We start from the raw sequence: 22,563 nt of genomic DNA, 5'->3' as shown, positions 1-22,563 counted from the left end.
AAACCACATCTTCACCTCTTTCCTCTCTTTCTCCTCTTCCTCCTCTTGATCTGTGACTCTTCAACAGCCGCTGTTAAAAACCTTCTATTAGTTGTTTACATATTCCCACTTTCTCCTCCACCTGTGAATTAATGCAGCGAACCACTCTCCTCTCCTCCGAGGGAGTTATTCACATTTAAAAGCCCATAATCAAACACCTACGCCTCAAATTGAAGGTCATTAATGCTAATGGTTTACCTTTTCCTGAGCTGAGTTGAAGCTACAGGCTACCGGAGCACGACGGGGACTTCATCCTCCTCGAGCTGAGTCATGCACTCGGATGTGTCTTTAATTTAATCTGAAGTGGCTCTTTTTTAAAGAGAAGGTCAGAGATCGCAGCTGGAGGGAAGCCATCACTCAAACAGGAGAGAAGTTCATCTTGTTAATTTCCTCCGCCTCTGACTCCGAGATGCAAGAGGCCTGAGCGAAGAATATTGATTTGACCACGAACCTCGCTTCGAGCAAAATGGACCTTGTGCCTCTGACAGTCTATTTCTGACCGAGACTCCAGGACAGATCACCACCAAGCTGAGGGAAGGATGTGATACGGGTCAGATATGTGAGGGACACTTTAGTAAATTATACTATGGTCACGACGCCTCCTGGGGGCCGAGCCGCACTGGAAGGACGACACATCCCATCAGGCCTCAAGTGGGAAGAACTGGAAAGCCTGACTGGGTTTGAGATGCCTTACTTGACCGGCTCCCTCCACAGTCCAGCTGAGCACAAGACGATGGGTGGATGATTGGTCCTGGATTCAGTGCAGTTCATCTCCTCAATGATAGGTGTCACTGCTGAGGGAAACATAACCGCACCACCAGAGAACTGCCAAGAAGAAGACAGACAGAACAGATTTGTCTCCAGCGTCTTGCAGCTTTGAGCTTCTTTGACCCGACAAACCAGTTGCACCTTTTCACCAAAGGTTTCTGCAAAACTCCTCGTCTTTGTCTGAGAAAAATAAACCCCCCCTCCCAGTAGAAGGGAGAAGCAGAAACAAACAGAGCAGCTTTGGCAGCGGTTGGTTTCCTCCAGGAGGATCCAGAGCTTTCGCCTCGACAAACCAGTCACAGCGATTCTCTCATAGTTTCCAGCCCCTGAGATTCTCTGCGCTCTTTCCTTGAGGTCACGGAGATGAACCCGTTTGCAGACTCTTGCCTCTACCACCAGAGGAAATGACTTCCTCTCTGGAGCGTGCCCCTGAGCACAAGGACCGGGATGTGGAGCATAAACTGAGCGTCAGCAGGAAACAAAGAAACACAAAGACTGAGAGCGGACTTTGAGGAGAACTTTGATTTGTATCACGACTTTCACCCTGAAAGTTCCTCCAGGCAACGTGGAGCTTGTGACTCTTTGAACACAGACACTGTTCATACACTTCATGCCCTGTGGAAATGTGTGGTCGCTCCTGTTCCTCGTGAGGAGCCGTTCCCTTTGGGATCCATCCTGTCCTCCCAGGGAGGGTCAGCGACCTTCAGCCCGTGTGGACTAACATCACATACATATCACGGGTCTTTCCTGGACTTTTTCCCGCGTCACAGAACTGATTCAGTTATTTCACCCTCGTCCAGCTCAAGTGTCTGAAGTGTTTCCCTGGGGTTATTTTTAGGACGGTGGCGCCCCCCCCTCCGCGGATGGTGTGGCCGGGGCCAGAGGAAGGGGAGTGGCGGCTGGAAGGGGAAACTTTCAACAATGACTCCATTAACGCGATGCTCAACATGAGCAGCACAACTGGACTCTACTGCTCCGCCACCCCACTGGATATCTGACGTCTCCTGCTGGATCGCTACAAACCTCAAACCTCACGTCTGCAACATGGGAGTTTGTTAAAGTTTCCTCTGGGACGGACTCTTCAGAAACATGTTGATCAAAAGTGAGTGCTCACTGATTCTCCTCTGTCGGCTTCTGACTGTGATCGACGCAGAGATAATGAGAATCTGAGCTTTCTAATTCTGCCTGTTTGCTTTTTGATGACAACTGACAATCGCTGCTTGATGACATTCATCTCAGAGATGATTGGTTAATTAGCTTAACGAGTTCTAATTAATGAGGACCTGATTGAGAGTTGATGAGAAAGAATATGTTTTCTGGGCTCCATCAAGAAGCTTCCTCTGGTGCTTCTGTGAACTGACCACGGAAAAGATTCTCATGATAAGATATTTAGCATCGTGTGTTTGTATAGATGTGTATCAGCAGATCAGAGGGAAACTTGTTCCTGATTCATTCGGCTCAGAAGAAGGAGTTTGAATCAGCGAGCACTGAGAGTTCTTTATAGTTTGACGGCCGTGGGCCTGAACACATCACGAGAACGGTTTTGAATGAAAGCTCCTTCTGTGGCAGGAAGCGTAGGTTCCACTCTGAATGTGTGTGGGCGACTTTTGAAATGTGATCAAATGGAGAAAACTATCAGACGCTGTAGAAAACTGCAAATGCTTCAGTTTTTAGATATTTGAGCCTGAAACATCAGAGCGCTCGTCTGCACGTGTAGTAAAACACGGTTATATACTGAACACTTAGTGACTCAGAACAGTAAAGTGGAATATAACTTAGTTAATAGTTGGCTGGCTGCAGTCAAACTTTGGAATTTCATTATTGTAAAAAGTTATTTAATGATAACTGCTTGTGTTTTGTTCTTCTACATGAATTAATTGATTCTGCGTATTGTCTAGGACGTCTTTTGAAAAGTCAGGACAGTGAGTTTTCCCAGTGGAGACACTAAATGGAGAATTCACGCCTTAACTGCAATGCATTGTGGTCCATTTCCTGCTCCGCTCATGCAGCCGTGACGTCTCTGTGCTTCCTCGACTGTGAAATTCTTTTTCAACTTTATTGTCCATAAGGAACCTTCACTCTTTGATGAACGTGTTTGTAGCTGAAAACATCTGCGTTGTTTCACTTCATCTACATTTTACCAGATATTTGTAGGAACCAGACAAACGGGTAAAGACTCAGTGTGATATCTCATAAATAATAAGAATATTTCCCTGTATTTTAAAATGTGAAACGCTCATTGTTTGTTTCTCAGTTAATGAGCTGCTGTTGTTTCTACCTAAACTCACAAGTGGCTCATTATTAACTCTGGAAACTTTAAACACCCACAGATTCAGATTCTTTCTACAGGTGAGAAAACGTTTCCTGAATAATTTAAATTTGAAGAATAAAATGAAGAATCTCACTGGGTTTGTTCACTGAAGTTACTTTGAGAGTTTGAATGTTCAGAAAAGACGATGAGTCAGAGTTGAAATCAAATATTAACAAAATGTCTAATTTAGGGACTAAAGAATTTAGTCTGACACACGTACGACCTGTCATCACCCACGTGGGCGGAGTCTACCTATACTCGACTCTGATTGGTTTGTAGACGGCATCTGACGTGGGCGTGTTGTCAGTGGGGGGGTAGTACTCTTTCTGTTTGAATGGAGAACATGAATGAAGCGTGGTTGCTATGGTAACATCATGATGGTATCACTAGCCGCATCAGCACCTTCAGACGCAGTACTCCACAGTACTATAGTACTTCACAGTACTACAGTACCACAGTACTACAGTACTCCACAGTACTATAGTACTTCACAGTACTCCACAGTACTACAGTACCACAGTACTACAGTACTCCACAGTACTACAGTACTCCACAGTAGTTCAAATGCACCATATGAACGTCCTCGTGGTTCAAACATTATATCGTCGGAGGTGAAGACTGCAGCTGCTTCTTCTTCTTCTACTTCTTCTTCTACTGTTTAATTCTGTCTCTACTTCCTGTGATTGGTCCAAAGTCCAAACTCTCCAACAAAGAGTTTTCACTGCAAACCAACAGAACCTGGTTCAGTTTGATCCAGACCCAGAACTCCTCTTCTGCTCTGAGGAACCTTTCACACCTGATGTTCAGGTTCAGACTGAACTGAAGAGTCTGAAGCTCTGAACCAAACCAGGTGTGAAAAACCACAAACTAGTATCAAGCATCAATCTCAGAGGTTCTGCTGCTTTCTACGTAGTGGCTGTTTCAGGGTAACTCAGCGGCCTCGGACCAGAACAGGGTCTGAAAGTTCTCTCACTTATTGAACCTGGGTTGAACAGGTTCTGGTGAAGTTCTCAGTAGCTGTTGGCAGGTGACGTGAAAACTTCACTTTGGAGACGGAACACAACAGACGAGCAGCTCGGAGATGAAAGTAAAAGAGAGAAACTTCTCTGGGTGTGATTCAGTTGGACTTGGCCCGGTGACAGCTGGTTCTCTGCCCGGCAGCACGTTGTGTATCTGGGCTGCGTGGGATCTGCTTCTGCACTCGGCTCGCTGGGCTTCACAGGGAGAGCTGAACTCCAGACTGTACTCAGGGACACGTGAGCTCCAGAGAGAGACTGGAACCATCCTACTGAGCTCTGAGGTCATACTGCTGTCACCTGAGGTCACCTCACTTTTAGTTCCTGGATCTACGCAGGTTTTTAAACCTGATGAAACCATCTTTCTGTCAATGTTCGACGTGACGAGGAAACAGGAAACTCAACGCTCTCTCACCTGTTTCCCTGAACGAACACGTTCAGCCGGATGTTTTGTTTCCGTCCCTGCTGATCGGAGACGTTTGACCTGTGAGTTAATGACGATTGAATCCTGCTGCTCGCTCGTCTGTCAGGACCAAGTGAGGTCATCTGTCATTTCATCCATTTCTGGGATCTGATTCTCAGACGTCACGACCATGAGCTCAGACTGGACTTTTGGGATTATTTGTATTAAGGAGGTTTTTATTCCCAGTTGGTAGCAAAAACTACCAAACAGATTCCCACAAAACTTTGTGCAACGATGGGATTTGAACCAAGAAATAACTTTTGGCAAATTTGGCCAGAATCTGTACAAAGGGGCAGATCCAGGAATCTGTTTCTCAGAGAAGCATCTTAATGACATCTATGAGTTTGTGTGATTGATTCTCAGAGGCTGTTGGGAACTGTGATGCTGTGGCTGCCATTTGAGTCTTCATGTGGTTTTCCTTGCTGCTGTTTGACTCGGGGCTTAAGGAAGTCTGTGTTTGTTTTGCAGCAGAAATGCAGCATTAGCTTGTTTGCAACTGTTAATCATGTATATTTTTCATTATGACGTTGAGCTTCTTCGTTCTTGCTGCCGTTGCTTCTCTGTCCCGTTCTCACTTCATATTGTTCTGTGGCCGTATCAGAGCCGTTTGTTGTCGTGGCACCAGGAGGTTAATACGTGTTTCCTCTGTTAAGATTAATAATGTAATTACTTTTCCTCTTGAGTGAGTAATAAAGGGTGGAGGAGGTTCATTCAATAATTGGTCACATCTGAATTTGCCTGAACACGTTCTCCTGCCCCGGCTTCTGTTGCATCATGAATTATTGGTTTCAATGAACTTTAAACGAGAACCAGACATCGAGATTATCTGAGTTTTCATTTGTTATTTGTATGAGTTTATTAAGTGATATTATGGATATAGAAGTTTTCTATATTATTATTATATCAGAAACCTCGTAAACACCCCTGCAAGTTTGTGATGGTTGTATGACCTTGAGATGCGTAGTGATATAACCTTGGGGCGTCTCTCAGTGACGGTGAAGATGGAGAGATGAGTGACGACACGTCCCTGTCAGGGCTTTGATTCGACTTTTAGGATCCATCTCCGAGCTTTTCATAGACAGAAGGGAATTTATTTAACTCCCTCCCACACGTTCAGCTTCACATCAGACTTCCCCTCCCTCTGGCCCTTCGTGACCGCAGACATCTTAACTTTCCCCTGACTGGGCTGACGGAGGGAGACATTCGGAGAAGCAGTGAAAGAGCAGGAGGGAGACATCGCTCTCCGGGCTGACAGCTGACATCCCTCTGATCTTCAACCACACCTCCGGCATCCTGCGAGACGCTGGAGAGCAGCGAGCAGAGCGGAGGCTGCACTTTATCCCCCATCAGCGACACAGGAGTTTAGTGAGGCGTGAACGTGGCGTGAAAGCCTGCAGATATGAGTTAAATATTGGAAATTGTAGGAATAAGGCTTCTCAGAAATATGTGTGTGTGTGAGCGGCTTTGGCAGATTTGGTCAGACGGAGACGGTTCACAGGGCCAGACTGTAACTCAAACACATGGATAAAACATGTGTCTGAGCAAAGAGCTTCCTCACAGGTTCACACTCCCTGACTCAGTCTGATGCTCTCTATCCCACAGAGACCGTTCTGCTGTTGAACTGACCCTGGATCAGATAACCAGGACTGTTGTGTTGAGTGGGAGAAGTTTCCTTTGTGATGAAACAGGAAGAGCGACGTCTAATTTCCCTGTAACTGCAGAAAAGCTGCCATTTCCCAGGAAAGATGCTTTTCAGATCCGAGTCCGTGATTTGAATGGATGAGCAGATCTGCAGTTATGAGAGAACAGTCACTCTTCACAATACTTTACTTGTAACTTATTGCCAATATTCACAAATCACAATTTGCCTCATATGACGTGACATCTGCCCACGAGCCTTTTACCATCTGCCCAAACTCTTAACATGAACTCAAGAGGAATAGAATATTTCAACAGGGACATTTAATCTATGAGACATTTGTTTTGAGGTAATTTCATGTGATTCACCAAAAGAATCTTTAATCCCTAAAAGATCCTAATTCCAGATGAGCAGTGATTCTCCAGCTCAGAGTCCAGACAAACACAAACACAAACACACAAACACACAAACACAAACACACAAACACACAAACACACGACGGTCCAGCGAGCACGTAACCTCACAATCCCCGGTTGGTCTCGGGCTCACGCTGTCCAGGCTTCCTGCCGATATCAGGGTGGAGCGGCACAATCACGCATCCAGATCTCTTATCGGCGCCCGGAGGGGCCCAATCACAACTTCCTCAGAGACAAAGTCGTCTGGAAAGGGAAGAGGCCGCCGCTCGGACCCGGGAGCCGAGCTGATACCATCGCTTACGTAAACGCCGAGCCCCTGAAAGTGGCGCTGGAAGTCAGCGAGCAAACATTCAGCTCGAGTGTCGGGTTCATTGTTGTTCCTGCGCCGAGTGTCTCGTTCCTCACGTGGTAATGAGGTGGATGTGTGTTGGGGTCATTCTCCGCGTACCTTCCTCTCGGCTCTCAGAGAGCAGAATGCGCGTGTGGTCACTGCGCCTCGTACCCGTCACACTGAAAGGATTCACTGACCTGAGAGCTGCGTTTCAAACTGAAGCAGGATTTCCTTCCTTCATCTTGTCCTGTCTTATCCAGTTTGGTTTTCTAATTAATCACCAGTTAAGTATCCGGCTGCTCTGATGTCAGTTAATCAGTCGATCAGTTCATTAGTAGACGTCACATTTTCATGAGTATTATGTGATCAACAACCAACAAGAACTCCTGGTTTAGGCAGAACAAACTTTAACAAAGTCCAATGTCCTCCAGCGTCGTGTACGAGTAGGAAACCACCAGCCTTCCTTTAACGTTTTCCTCTGTGGTTATAGCAGTGTTCTGCGATTTGATTGGTCCCATAGCTGTGATCATAGTTTATATTATCAATAGAGCACGATGGGTCCTTGATAATGTTATATATTATATATGTTATATTAATAATCACTGATAATGGTTCAGTGTTTAGGAATTAGAGATATCTAGTGGTGAGGTTGCATCACTTCTCGTCTGGTGGTTTGTGTTTTTACTGCCACTTTCTTCAATCGGCCGAAAATGAGTTAAAACAAGTCACATTTATTTTTCCTGACTTTTCCAAAGTTCGCCTCAAATCGTCTTGACAGCTGGAAACTTGCTGTCTCCTCAGAAGCCTGGGGGGGGGTCAGGAGAGCAGCGTGACACGAGGCCGATGAACCAGATACATAAACACTGAGATTCACAGAATATAACAAACTTCAAAATGACGGGAGAAGGGAAAGAAATAAAGAAAAACTGAGGAAAAGTAAAAAAGATTTCCGGCTGAACAGTGAAATGTCGTGAGTGTGAAACTCCTGAGCCTCCGAACAACCTGCTGGTTCAACATCCGAACGCTGAGCCTGTTTCCCGGCGTCACGTTACGGATGTGACATTTGAGATAGAAGAGGGATCAAGTGTGATTTCCGAGCGGCGGTCGCACTTGTCCGCGAGAGGTTGTGTAAATCCGGGGATATGTGGATCTCCCCGAGTCAAAGCCCACGACGCCTCTTCTCCGCTGACATCACAAACCTCCCGCTCACGACCTCCAGGGACGAGTTAAAAAGCTGCCGTCACTTAAACCACTTTTCCACTTTAAATAAGTTTAATATCCAGCGGCTCCGAGCTTCTGTTGAAAATGTTTGAGGTTAATGTCGTGAACTCCGCAGGGAAACAGAGGCATTATTATTAAAAGACTTATCTGGGGGGGGGGGGGAGTTGAGCTGCATCACTTCAGGGCGGCTGTGATTACAGCTGTACTTTTTAAAAAGAGTTCAAACCAGAGGAGTCACACGAAACATCAAGCTGCTCTGATTCCGTACGAGAGGATGTTTGCATCTTAAAGCTGCAGCACAGACACAGATACAATATCTCATCATCATCATCATCATCATCATCATCATCGTGCAGAAATCCCAGAAGCCACAAACTGAGTTTTTACATTTTAAAGATCTTGAGTGAGAATAACATGAATGAAGTGTTTTCTCGGCTCTGGAGACAAACTGAGTCTCAGATTTGATTCATCTCTAACAAGTGGGTCCAGAAGTTTCGTGTTTTGCTTCGACATTGAGAATAATTCACTCTGGAGATTAAAGGAAACTTTATAATGTTCTTACTCCAGATGTTCGTCTTCCTATAAAAACGATTTGTAGTTTCTCATAAATGTTGGAGACTATTTAACGTCAGTTGTTTCATATATAGATTTTAGTTGTAGAAAGAAATAGAAAAGCATAATGACGCTAACATCAAAATTGGTGTATTTTAAAATTACAAAGACAAACTGTTGGACTACAATTCGTCATATGAATTTATCATCTGAGGAACTAGAAGGAGACTCAGACAAGGAGACAAGGAGACAAGGACACAAGGACACACAGGTCAGCGGACAACAAGGATTTACTGTTTTAGTTTATTTATTAGAATAAAATTAATTTAATTTAAATTTTAATAAGAACAGAATGGAGAAGAAACCACACGAGTTTCTCGTAAAGAGTTTGCAGACGTCCTGATTTTCTCTGAACTGAATCTGAATCTAATCTGAGTTTATTTTCTCTTTCACGTGTTGTTTGTCTGTCGGCATCACTAGTTTCCACAGCAACGACCTCAGAGAGCGAAGGAATGCAGAGGAGACGAAGAGGAGGGAAACACCTCCTCTTCCTCACTCTCAGCCAATTAGCACTAATTAAAACGGCCTCCTCCAAGAGGCTCAGATAATTAATAGCCTGTTTGTGCCTCTGGTTTTTATTCCTCGCTGTTTTCTTTCTGTGCCCAGATGCAAATGTAATTTAACTTCACAAACAGACGCCTGATTAGGTGTAAATATTTGCCCTCTTGAAGCGGGCGGAGCATGAAATGATTATGTTTGAATCCAACGCTGTTTTCCCTTCTCGCTGTTTGCAGAGATTGAAGCCAGGGAGGCCTGTGATTGGCTGCGAGCTGCCGGCTTCCCTCAGTATGTGCAATTATTCAAAGGTAAATACGAGGCGGTTGATGTAAAGCTGCAGATTCAATCCACACAACGCGTCAGGCTGCGTCTTACTGTGTCGTTTGTTCGTGTGTCAGACGGCAGGTTCCCCGTCGACGTGGAGTGGGCGAGGCGGGATCACCGCTTCCTGGACGAGGACGCTCTGGAGTCGCTCTGCAGGTAACGAGCTCCGCCTCCACAACACGGAGCAGAAAGTGTGAGGCCTCAGTTTGTCCTGTTGTTGCATTGAATTACATTAGAGTGACGTATACGTATATAATATAAGTAACACTGCGTGGTTATAGAATAAAGTTCATCTCTGGGTTTAGCACGATGCAGTGAAGAAGCAGTGTTAGTGGCATCTGCAGCAGATGTGCAGCAGGGGGCGATGCAGCAAGAGCCAGAGCAGGAAAGACACGCGGCCGCACGACTTAAACGCTCGACGTAAATCAACGGAGTGGAAATACTTAACGACTTTAGGTTAAGTATCCACCAGGGGGCGATCAAGAGGATTTGGCTTCACTTTTGGGAGCCGTCATGTCGTCCATCTTCAGTGACTGAAACGTGCTGAACATCGTGTTCTTGCGCCCCCTGGTGGTCGAAGTTCTCACCATGATTATCTCAAGTGAAAATGTCAAATATGATTTAATATCGCAAAAAAATGTCACACTTTGAAACGCTGTAAACGTTGTGTGAAAATAAATAATGATAATAAATGAACGTCCGAATATAACCAGATTAGTTTCAGTTCTTTACACAAACATCCTGCTCAACTACAACCACAGACTGATCTCTGGTGCCTTGCTCGAAGGCGTCATGGCAGAGGTCAGGATTGACAGGGAAGTGATGCTGGTCCAGAAATCATAAAAGTTTCAGTTCATCCTGCATCACATTTTTATGGAACTCTTGATTTGCACGTTAGCTTTAAATTCTGAACAATGATGACAGATGATAAGAGTCTGATGATGTATAAACTGTTTCACTGTTATTCACCATCATCATGTCTCCTCCTCCTCTTCCTCCTTCAGGAGATTAAGCACTTTAAACAAATGCGTGGAGATGAGGCTGGAGCCGCGGAGATCAAAACGCCGGGTGAGTGTTCAGAGGGAAACAGAAAGTGGATCACAGCAGGAAGCTGCCGGAGCAGCGGGGGGGGGGGGGGGTCAACATCAGCTGATTCCCACTGATATCGTCCTGAAGAAGTTTAAACACAGAAATTATCTTTGAGACACATAAAAGCTTTGAGATTTACGTCATTAAAATACAAATTCGATTATTTTTTATCTATTAATTAATTCCATATTGCTCAAGAAACACGGAATGAGTAGATATTAATATTAAATATAAAATAACGCATTTGAAGCAAAACCGAATGCAATGAAATAATTCTGTTTGATTCATGAAATTTTAAATCTTTCTGTCTCAAGAATAAAAAATAAATAATAATAAATCTAATATTTTCTAATATTAGGGAGACGACGTTGAGGAGGAGGATTTTTGCGCCATCAGCCCCAACTGGACGTACGACAGACGGACACGGCGATGGCGACGCCTCGACTCGTCGGTGGACAGTGGACGCCCGACTCGACCCCGGGACTTGTCCCTGAGGGACGCCAGCGACCGCCACGACGTCTGCTCCATCCGCAGCTCCAGCAGCACCGACAGCGACGCCCACGACAAGGGTCGCAGAGGACCCGTCACCGTGACAACCACATCCGCTGCCACGGACGACCAGGAGACCAGCAGGAGCTCCTCCCGCTGCTCGTCCACGAACAAGACCCCGTCCCTGGACACTTCGTTCAGTGGACCCCCCTCCCCCGTGGAGAGCGGAGGATCGTCCAGCGTGAGTCTGGAGACGGACGCCGGCCTCTCAGACAAACCGCCGAGGAAGACGAGCTCCAGTCTGCTGAGGAAGATGGAGAAACTGAGGCCGAGGGGCGGGACCACCGCACTGCTGCCCTCTGCTGGTGACGGTGGGGGAAGCGACAGTGGAGGTCGGACTCGGCTCGTTATCAGCGGACCAATCCTAGACGAGAAGAGGGGGGCGGGGCTGAGGGGGGAGGGGCTTCACTGCACCAGGTGAGGACGGGACCTTTAAATAAATAACGATATTCAGTCCTTCTCTAACTTGACTTGTCCTTCTTCGTCTCAGGCTGCAGAATCGACCCGACAGCCGGGCGTCGTCCTCGTCTCCTCACACCAGCAGCAGCAGCCAATCAGAGAGCAGCAGCACCGTCAGCACCCCCAGCCCCGTCACCCGGGTCCGGAGCAACTGCAAACGCTCCAACAGCGGCGCCGGGACCACCTGGAACAACCAGAACCTCACGGGAGCAGAGGTCAGTACAGAAGGTCAACAAGGTCAACAAGGTCAACAAGGTTAAAAGGTCAAAAGGTCAAAAGGTCGAGGCCAAATACGAAAAGTTTTATTTGAAGGTTTTTACAGGATTCAGTTTGATTTGATGAATAAAAACAGGTTTTGTGAAGAAAACAAACTAATATTTTATAAACAATCGTTAGCGACTAAAAGTTTTAGACTTTTTAACTTTCACATTCACGAAAAACCTTCAAACCAAACCAGAGGAAACATCACGCGTCTCCTTTGAGTTTTGAAAGATGGAAACTCTCCTCAGAATCACACAGTGAGGATCAGACGAGCTCAGCGACAGTAAATCATCAATAAATCTGTGAACAAGGTTTTTGTAAAAGCTCAAACTTAAGAAAAGGAGAATTTCAGACTTTAACAAGGTCATTTTTTAAAGGTCACTGCAGCTGACGAGCGTTAATTAAACCACATTTTACTCATGTGACTCTAAAAGCTCTTTTATTACTTTGACTGTAATATTCTTAATATTACAGATATTAAGTCAAACCTTTCCTCTTATCTCTGTCAGAGCTTCAGGAACCAGCGGAACAACGGCGGCGGCCATGACAGTCTGATCTTCCACATCCCTGACGGACACAAACCCGGGACCTTCCCCACCTCCCTCGCACACAAACACGCCTCCTCCTGCCCCGCCATCGACAACACCTCCGTCAACTGGAGGACCGGCAGCTTCCACGGTTACCGGCCGCGAAGCAGCAACCGCCACGGCACGTCCTCGCTGGCCACCGGCACCCGGGACCCCTCACCTGGCCCCAGCCCGCTCGCCATGTTGGATCATCGGCTGAGCGTCTACGACAACGTGCCCGACGACCAGCCGCTGGCGGCGGGCGGAGGAAGCAACAGTGACGTAGAACGGCGTGAAGAGTCGGACGTGAGCACTGATACTATTTCTAACTTTATTTTTAATATACTTAGATTTATTTCCTATTTTCTAATATTTTATTAAATGAATTGTCCAGTAAAATATTAGAGCCTGAACGATTTATCACATGGTCGATTAAACGTTTACTGAGATATAAACTTTTATTTTACAGAATAAACAAGGCAAGAAAAATACTTTAAATATCACGAAAAATAAGGAGTTTATTTTCCTTATTCAAGTTCTATACATTTGTTTTTGTTTTCTTTTTATTTATGGTTATTTATGGTTAAACGGTAAAGTATCAAACCTGGATTACGTTTCTTTGTCGTAATCGATGAAGACGATAAAAAGGACAAACAGGAGTCGTTCCAGTTCATGTGTTTGTGATGTTTCATATAAAATCTGAAATTCATCTTCTAAGTGTTTTGCGGTCGACCTCTGCTGAAGGTCGTCTGCTTGTCGGGGGGGGGGGGGGGGGGGGAGTGGCCTCAAGGGCGAATACGTCCTGTTCTTAAATTCTCTTTGTTTCCCGAGACGACGTTAAATGATTTGTTCCAAACTGACAGAAGAGGCCAGAGAGACAAACTCTGTCGTCTTCAGTGTTTAACTGATGAGACTCAAACAGTTGTTGGCTCGACTCCATTTCGACTCAAACAAAGGATCAAATCCCCTGAAATGAAAACTGACATTAAACAAATCACAATATTAGTCAAAGAATAAAAAGACTTCAGGAGAAGTTTTTAAAGAGGAAGTTATTTCTACTTATTTTTATTGTTACTTGTTATTATTACTAACTCCAGAAGTAGAAAGTCCACACTGTAAAAAAAACATCTTTGAATTTAGAGTCAGATCTGAAAAGTTTACTCAAATTATTAGGGACACTGTGTTTTTTAAAAGAGACATATTCAATGTTCAGGTTGATAATTTCTGTTTATGTGCATCAACGTTCAGAAAACACTTTGTTTAAACTCATGTTTCTAACATTTTGTTTGGGACGTGTCAGAACTTTTAATTATTTATTATAAAAAAGACACCAGAGGAAACAAACACTGAAAAAAACATCATATGTCTCCTTCAAGTTAAAGTTTCTTCAGGTTTTAATGAGAGATTTTATTTTAATTCACTTCGTCCTCTTCGTCCTCTTCGTCCTCTCCGTCCTCTTTGTCCTCTCCTCTCAGGTGAATCGTCTGTTGGCAGGCGAAGACGTCTTCTCGGCTCTGGACAGCGTTTTAGAGCGAATCAACAACCTCCAACAACTCGTCTCCTCGTGGTCGGAAGATCTATCAGAGGACGACTTTCAGAGAGGCTCCTCCTCCTCCTCCTCCTCCTCCACCTCCTCCTCCTCTTCTTCGTCGTCTTCCTCTTCTCACACCCAGGACTCACCTGTCCACTCCTCCTCAGCCGCCTCCCCCTACCCGTCCTCCCTGAGCCACATCCACCTGGAGGTGAAGCATCCAGAGGAGGAGGAGGAGGAGGAGGAGGAGGAAGATGAGCAGAGATGTGAGAAGGTTCTGGTGAACGGAGAAGAACCACTGACGAGATCCTCACCACCGAGGAGCAGGTGAGGAACCTCAGGTGGAATAAAGAAGTTAAAAGAGGAATGAAATCAAACTTTATTAGAACGAAAGGAGGTTCCAGGTTGAGAACGTCCTGCAGCTCCTTTCAAGCACGAGTTTTTTGTGAGACGTTAAAAAGTCAACACCTACATGTGTGTGTTTGTGTGTTTGTGTGTTTGTGTCCAGCAGAGTGAGTCGGCGGCTGCACTGGTCCAGCGAGCAGAGTCTGATGCCCTCGCTGACCTCCAGCCCGGGGGTGGAGAACCAGTCCGTCTCCCAGTTCCTCCAGCTGCAGAAACACTCGCTGCTCAAACTCACCGCTCTGATGGACAAATACTCCCCGTCCAGCAAGCAGGGCTGGAACTGGTGAGACGAGACCAGAGTCCTCTGAGAGGAGATGTGGGGGGGGGGGGGTCAGAGTTCAACTGAGGCGTGAAGAGAAACCGGCCTCGGTGAAAACCACACTTTGGTTCGAGGAGAAACTAAACGACAGTGGTTGGGGAGGGCAGGTGGGCGGCGGGGGGGGGGACAAACTGGAAACTGCTTCTATGATGGTTTTAAACGATCACATTTTTATAAAATATATAATTTAACAGTCACAAAAGTATCATAACAATTTTATAAGAATATCCTAAAAATGATCATAAAAAATGTCATAAAACAAAAGATATAGAAATTCTGAAAAACTAATAAAAATATAATTCAAATTGCATAAAATGAGATCAGAGTTTTTTTTAGAATAAATCTCCTGCACCATCGAGCAAAATTATCTTTGAGAAAAATAAAACATTTAAATATTCTGCAGAACGTTTGTATTTAGTTTAAGTTTTAGTTTTGCTCTGAGGAAACAATCTGCTTGTTTTATGCTTTGGTAGAAAACTAATTTGATTTGTGTTGAGATCAAACTGAAAGTGTCTCTTAGCAGCAGGTGGAGACAGATTCTGTGACAGAATGATTCAGTCTGAGGTTCAACATCAGCTGCTGTTGCAACAAGGTTCATGTTTTTATCTGATATTTAATTTACTGTGACTTTCACATCTTCACATGTTTCCACACGTTCAGTTGGTCTCCACAGTCTCAAACAGGAAGTAAACAACAGTTCTCTCTTCCCAAAGAAAGACAAAGTGCAGAACAGATCAAAGGTTCTGATATCACTTCTTCAGTCTCTTTGTTCTACGTCCAAAGTTTCCCTGTGTTTTTCCTGCTGCGCTGATTTGAATGTTCATCTGGGATTTACGTAATCAAACCTGTTCCAAAGAATCTGTATCTGGCTTCTTTCGAAAGGAAACGGGTCCAACAGCTGCCAACGACACAGATTACTAATGTTTGCAAAGTCATTTGTGAGGATTCATCATGTCAGAACTTCTGGGTCCTAACGTCTCTGTCGCCCCCTGCAGGACTGTCCCCAAACCGCCGAGGAAGACCAAGGCGTTGGCGGTGAAAGGTCGGCGGGTGTTCGGGGCTCCTCTGCTCCTCAGCGTGCAGCAGACTGGGGAGACGCTTCCTCCCAGTATCCTCAGAGCACTGGTCCACCTGAGGAGCAGCTGTCTGGACCAGGTAGCAACTCCCACAGGACGTTGGAGAATCCAGATGTTGGATTTAAAATAAATATACAAACATTCAGATACACAAAAACTACAGCTGCTCATGACCCTGATTCTCTCAGGTGGGACTTTTCCGGAAGTCGGGGGTGAAGTCTCGTATCCAGTTCCTCCGCGAGCTGGTGGAGTCGAACCCTGACGGCGTTTCCTACGATGGTCAGTCCGCCTTCGACGTGGCCGACATGGTGAAGCAGTATTTCCGAGACCTGCCTGAACCGATCTTCACCAGCAAACTGTGCGAGTCCTTCCTCCACATTTACCAATGTGAGCTTCAAAGACAACTTTCAATTTCCAACATCATAAAATAACGAGTTTGATTCAAACATTTATTTGACCTTAAAGTCGTTTCAACGCTTCCTGCAGATTTCCCCAAGGATCAGCAGCTGGTGGCGGCCCAGGCGGCCATGTTGCTGCTTCCTGACGAGAACAGGGAGGCGCTGATGACGCTGCTCTTCTTCCTGCGGGACGTGGTGGCGAGCGTGGACGAGAATCAGATGACTCCGACCAACATCGCCGTCTGCCTGGCGCCGTCGCTCTTCCACCTCAACACGGTGAAGAGAGACGCCAACGCAGCCAGGTGAGTCCACTGAAGACGTTATGAGTTCATATAGAAAATACTTTGGATCACATAAACTACTTCAAACACGACCTACGTTACTCTGCCTGCTTCGCTTCAGTGTAAACTACATAAAAACATTGGATATAAAAGTCGTAGTCGTTCAGTTGTTGTTTCTGTCGTCTGATCAGTTGTTTTCTTTGTCGCCGCAGGTCGAGTCCCAGGAAGTACAGCCTCGGTCGCCCTGATCAGCGAGACCTGAGCGAGAACCTGGCCGCCACCCAGGCCCTGGCCGACATGATCACCGAGGCCCAGAGACTCTTCCAGGTTCAAACACCGACAACCTGGTTTCAAATCCCTGATTCATCCAGAGACTCAATAAATAACTTTGACTTTCTGTAGTTTCCAGAGTTTTGGCCCAGTCGGAGTCAACGTGCTGCCACAGAGGACGTCCTGTCTGAGGAGGGAGGAGCAGCGTCCGGGCAGAGTGGAGGAGAGGAGGAGAGGAGCAACCAGCTGCAGCACATCACCCAGCACCTCCTGAAGGAGGCCAGGGAGAGGAGCCGAGGCTGGGAGAGCCACGCAGCTCCAGAGCAGGTGGAGCTCTCCTTCAAGAAGGTAAAGATGGAGGGAGATGTTTGAGTAGATATGAATCCAGACAAGCTTGTGACGTTGAAGAGACGTTTTAGTTTTAAAATGGCCTCTTATCTGTGTATGTCCTCCTCAGGTGGACGACGGCTGCCCGCTGTGGATGTGGCGAGGCTCCGTGGAGGTGGAGGCTCCTCAGAAGGAGCTGCTCCACCGCCTGCTGAGGGAGCAGGAGCTGTGGGAGGGACACCTACGTCAGTCCTCCGTCGTCCAGTCGATGTCCAAAGACACTGAAGTCTACCACTACCTCCTCCAGGGTCAGGGCCTGGTCTCCCGGCCGCCTCAGGAGCATCTGCTGCTCAGGTAACAAGACGAGAACCAGGATCCACAGGGTCGGAACCTGCTGAGCTCTACTAGTCCTATATCTTCATCATCATCTTTGTCTTCCTCTTCAGGACGTGGCAGGCGGACCCGTCCTCCGGGCCTCTGTACCTGTCCTCTGTGTCCACCGAGCACCCGGAGGTGCAGCTGGAGGGGATCCGAGCTCATGTCCACTCCTGCCTCTACCTGCTGGAGCCGACAGGAGCCACAAAGACCCGGCTGACGCACCTCTGTCGGACCGACACCAGGTGAGGGTGGAGGAATGGAGCGCTCCCTAAATCACAATGTGAAACAGAAACCAAGCAGATCAGATGAAACAAAGAGCAAACACATGAAGCTTCAGACTCAGAAAACATCCCACATGTCCCACCTCCTGCAGAACGACCTCCCTGCACATTAGAGACAGGAGGAGCAGGAGGAGGAGGAGCAGCAGGAGGAGGAGGAGGAGCGACCCTCTTCCTCATTGATGCTCACTGAAACCACGAAGCTGCTGCTGATGATCAGTTTGACTCAGTTGATGAAATGAACATGTGACGCTCGCACAGAGAATCTGTCAATCACACACAGACGAGCGAGACGCAGCAGATTCAAACTACCGAACATTTAAATATCATCACCACAGAAATAAAGACACAGGAGACTGATAGTGATTATTTATCTAAGAAAACTTATTTTATACCATTTCTTTAATTTGAACAGTTTGTTGTTTTCAGCGTCACGATATGTTTCTATTCATATAAGATCGTCTCATCACATTTAGTTATTTACCGTCTTTTAAATAAAATATAAAATCTTTTATTTTTCACCTGTTTTCATGTGGAGACGATTCTTTTTATTTACGACACAATGATTTACTACGTTTGTTTTCACACATTTATTTATTAATGTTCAGGTTCAGATCTGATAAATCATGTCATTAAATTACAGACGAGGGGAGTTTACACGGTTTCAGATTTTGAGCTGCTTCACTCATGTGGAACAAACTCACTCAGGATCATTTCTGTTCAGAAGAATCATCAAGTCGCAGAACGTTCAAGTTTCTCATTCTCTCACTGCAGCGTTTTAAAAACAGAGATATGAAGATGAAGTTTTACCTCAAACAGTATTTAAGCACGACATTATTTAAAATCTTAAAAACTACGTGCACCCTCACGTCGTCTTCACGTGTCACATCGTCTTCATCGAACCTCATCGTCTAACCTTGTGTGTTTGTGTTCGTGTCGTCCTCCAGGGGTCGCTCTAACGAGTGGCACAGCCGAGTGAGCGGACACCTCCTGGCCTCGGAGCTCCTCGCCATCAGAGACTCGTTCCGAGGACACTTCAGGGAAACAAAGATTTGAGTCAGGACGAGGACGTGGGAGGATTTAAGGATTTTTGCACTAACCTGGGTCACTGCGCCCTCTATAGGTATTCTGGTTGAACTGCAGCGAAGGTGACCTCAGAGCTTCCCGATATTATTTACTGTTTTTATTTGAGCTTCAGTCGTTGACCGTGCGATTGTCACGCTTCAAACTCAAGTTAACTCAAGTTAACGGACACGATGTCGAGCTTTGACTCCGAGCGACGGATTCAGAGCTGACGTCACGATGTGGTAAAGAGTTCTTCTGCAGAGAGAGAAGAAAACATCAGGATACAGACGGCTAGCGACCAGGCGGTTAGCGACCAGGCGTTTAGCGACCAGGCGGTTAGCGACCAGGCGGCTAGCGACCAGGCGGCTAGCGACCAGGCGGTGGCATCAAACCTACGAGCAGGAACACAGAGTCACAGAAGGACTTTCACCTGTGGACGTTCACAGACGATTAAACCATGAACCAGAGTGAAGCCACAGAGACGACTTGGCTTTTTATTTTGGTTCCTCTGACTTCGACCGACAACAGTTCGTGAAAGACGAGCGACATCTACCTCTCGGGACTGCGCGACTTTCCCCCGACTGTTTTAAACATTGATATTTATTCTTTGAGAATTCCCCCGCGTCTCCGTTTTTGTACATTTGTCTTATTTCTCGCAGCACTTAAAGTTTTATTTCACGTTTTAAACTCTTGTCCGACAGATTTTAAAGAAGAAAGAAAATGTCCGTGTGTCGGTTTAATCCTTCGTCTTTCAGATTATTTAACTTAATGTAAATCTAAACACAGATTTCTTATATCCTGACATGTTTATTTAATTTTCAACTTTCTGAAAATCTGATAATGTTTGAGTGTGAAATCCTTATTAAAATGTTTGTTTCTCTCTCGACCTGTTTCCTGTTTCTTTCTCCTCTCTCTCTCCTCCGTCACCAAACAGATTATCACCGACTGTACTGTCGGAGGAAGGCGGGGGGGAAGGCGGGGGGGGGGGAGGCGAGAGATTAATGCGCCTGACGATGTGATGGAGTCGACTCCTTCTCTTAACATGTCTAATGTGCATGAAGCTTATTTACATATCTCACAGATTCATCTCTGAGATCAGATCTTGAAAACGCTGATAAAACACTCGTAAAAAAAACTTGTGGTGGCGACGACGTCGTGGTCGGATTTTAAGGAAGAGGATTAATTTATGCAAATTAGAAATAACAGGAGCAGCAAAGTGCCGGCAGGCGTCTTTAATAACTCGTCTGTTCCCTCCAGACGGAGATTTAACACCGTGACTGGAACTGGGGTGAACTCGAGGTCAAAGGTTACAGTCAGAACATGAGGGTTTGTGTGAAGTTTGTAGATCATGTGTTTGAAACATGTCTGAGCTGCTGAATTCACAGAAACATCAACACGAAGCTTTTTAGCCTCTTTTACGTCAGGTTTTTACTTTCAGAGTCGAGTCACAGACTTCTCTGTTTCTCAGAGAAGTAGCAGGAGACAAACTGAGTAAATAACAGACTTACATTCATCAGGTGGAAATAAATCTCTGCTCCACCGGGATCATCGCGTCGCTGCGTCTGTTCATCACCTGTAACGACAGCTGAGTCACTCTGCTGCCCCCTAGTGGCTCGCTCTCCAGCGCTAACTCTTCAGTTCTATAAAACTCCCAAAAGGACAGAGTGAGATGAGACTTAAAACTGATACGGTAAAAAAAACTAAATGAACCAAAACTACGTAGAAAACACGTTTTTATCGCTTCACAGATTTGAACTGAGATCTGATGTGATTTAAAGACGTGAGTCACATGATTCACGTAAACTTTGGTTTTGCTTTTATTGAATCACAACTTTAAAAACGTTTTGTGTTTGAATTTAGATGTTTTGAGAACATATTCACACAAGTCACTTTATGTTAAATAACTTTTATATATCTTAACAATATGATCATTTTCTATGAGTTTCGTAGAGAGCGACTTCTCATATTTCTCGTTTTATCTTTATTTAAATCATGTGGATTAGTGCAGCGTTAAGAAGTTACAGTACCATCACTTACCCACCAGAGTCTGCACCTCCCGGCTGAACCACCAGGAGGCACCAGACCTCCGCCCCTCCAGTCTCTGCAGGCAGCTTCTCTAAACCACAGGCCTCGATCAAATCCAACGCCTCCACCACGACTCTCCTCCGAGACCCGAGGGAGACGGAGTAAACCTCAGCAGGGAGGAGACCCGTGGCTCCCGCTGAGGTCAGGACGTTGTTTCTTCCTCGGGTGTTACCGTGGCGACCTCCCTCCTCCTGCAGCGACTGTCAAAACACCTTTAACACCGCTCTTCAGCGGCAGCAGAGTGAAAAAAGACCCGATGAATGTTTCATGAAGCTGCTGTGGGATTTATTCCCTCAAAGAAGGTTCTGAGATCAGCGTAAAGTGCTGAGACGCATGAGACGACCAGAGAAGAGTAGATATTCATGTTTCAACTTTCAGAAATGGGTCACGCACACGTTTCCAGAATGATCCGCTGGGCACGAAGCGATCGTACGACTTGTGGGGATTCCTGACGCTTTTCTATCTATGGAAGTGCACGAGTGTCGGGTGGGAGGAGACGATGTGACGGCTGCAGGCGGCTGAGAGCGTGTGATGTATAATTAACTTCATCGTATGGACTCGTTCCAGCTGCACTTTGAGAACGTTTACTCTCACCAGAGGGTTGAACGAACTGCTGAGGCTGAGAGCGACGTTCTGCAAGTCAGAGTCTGGGAGGAAGTTTGAGATGAAGGGAAAACTATTAGAGTTAAAACTCAGAACAATCCTCAAACTCTACATGTGATTCAAGCATCTTACAAACTTCTCCTTTCAACGCCAACGTTTGTAGAAAAACGTCAAACACCGGAGGAGGAGGAGGAGGTCCCGATCGTAGACTGAAAATAAAGATGGACGACACGTCCTCACTTCCTCACACTGTACGAAAACAAATCCAAAATGTCTCAGAAGTAACCAATCACGAGTCAGTCTCTGCCCGTTATTATATCATCTTATTGAAGCTAAGAACCTAAATCGACAGAAATCATTTGTTTAACCTCTACTTTGTTGTTTGTAGTTTGGTCCATGTCCCATCTGCTAACATGGAGGAGATGTTTTGGCTTCATGGAGCCGTCATGTCGTCCATCTTGATTTAGTCTGTGTTCCCGACAGTGAAGAACCAAAGGTTTGGAGAAGAGGATCCATGGAACACGACCCCTCACTCTGAATGAATCACAGGGATAATTAAACCTGACTGACTTTCACCCAAAGTGCAAACGGAGGCAGAGTTTTCCTGATCTGAAATTCAACGAGCTGCAACGAGCCGGTTCCTTTGAGACCTTTGGTGGAAAAGTTATTTTTTTGTATAACCTCACAGTTTATAAACAACATTACAGATTTATCTATTCCACACAGATTTATAGCATCTTGACCCTTTGTCCTGTGAAAGAGTTTGAACATCGGTCGGATGCATTTTAATTTCTTCTCTTACACAAAAGAGAAGAGAAATCAGGATGAAAGTATCACGAGGGTTTAAAGGTCACTCACACGGAAACTGTACGGGTCGTCACTGGTCCAGGAACAATAAAGATAAACTGAGATTCACGAACAGAAAAGATCAGACTGGTGATGTTTGGTTTCATCTCAGTTCTTTAATAAAAAAGATCTTTAACAG

At 45.7% G+C, this 22,563-nt stretch overlaps 2 protein-coding genes across 3 annotated transcripts in view; one reads left to right on the top strand and one right to left on the bottom strand.

Moving 5' to 3' along the window:
• Positions 1–1,694: 1,694 nt before the first annotated feature.
• On the top strand, positions 1,695–19,776 carry si:dkeyp-23e4.3 (rho GTPase-activating protein 7). Of its 2 annotated transcripts, none has more exons than XM_034607488.1 (18): positions 1,695–1,909; positions 9,551–9,622; positions 9,713–9,794; positions 10,643–10,706; positions 11,086–11,693; positions 11,767–11,950; positions 12,506–12,868; positions 14,038–14,420; positions 14,602–14,781; positions 15,813–15,972; positions 16,082–16,280; positions 16,380–16,593; positions 16,785–16,899; positions 16,975–17,190; positions 17,300–17,523; positions 17,616–17,789; positions 18,773–18,986; positions 19,254–19,776. In XM_034607488.1, exons 1-17 carry the CDS (start codon positions 1,897–1,899, stop codon positions 18,879–18,881), a joined length of 3,360 nt encoding a protein of 1,119 aa, XP_034463379.1. In that variant the 5' UTR covers positions 1,695–1,896; the 3' UTR covers positions 18,882–18,986; positions 19,254–19,776. The 2 variants fall into 2 exon arrangements, with proteins under 2 accessions (XP_034463379.1, XP_034463380.1); XM_034607489.1 differs by lacking the exon at positions 19,254–19,776 and adding an exon at positions 19,176–19,196 and having other exon boundaries at positions 18,773–18,983.
• Positions 19,777–22,520: 2,744 nt separating this feature from the next.
• The window catches only part of rars1 (arginyl-tRNA synthetase 1), an 18,337-nt gene continuing 18,294 nt past the window's right edge, over positions 22,521–22,563 (bottom strand). Inside the window, exon 17 of the mRNA XM_034607490.1 lies at positions 22,521–22,563. This exon is cut by the window's right edge and continues 69 nt beyond it. The gene's annotated coding sequence lies outside the window, so the exon portion shown is untranslated.

Source organism: Hippoglossus hippoglossus, chromosome 14 (assembly GCF_009819705.1).
Source record: "Hippoglossus hippoglossus isolate fHipHip1 chromosome 14, fHipHip1.pri, whole genome shotgun sequence".
Classification (NCBI taxonomy): Eukaryota; Metazoa; Chordata; class Actinopteri; order Pleuronectiformes; family Pleuronectidae; genus Hippoglossus; species Hippoglossus hippoglossus.
This window is presented reverse-complemented; position numbering and strand designations above follow the sequence as displayed.

Excerpts from the sequence above, each read along its gene's own strand:
- si:dkeyp-23e4.3 (XM_034607488.1), top strand. Across the intron at positions 14,782-15,812 it reads AGCAAGCAGGGCTGGAACTG|GACTGTCCCCAAACCGCCGA; the intron begins GTGAGACGAGAC and ends CGCCCCCTGCAG. Across the intron at positions 17,524-17,615 it reads CAGGAGCATCTGCTGCTCAG|GACGTGGCAGGCGGACCCGT; the intron begins GTAACAAGACGA and ends CTTCCTCTTCAG.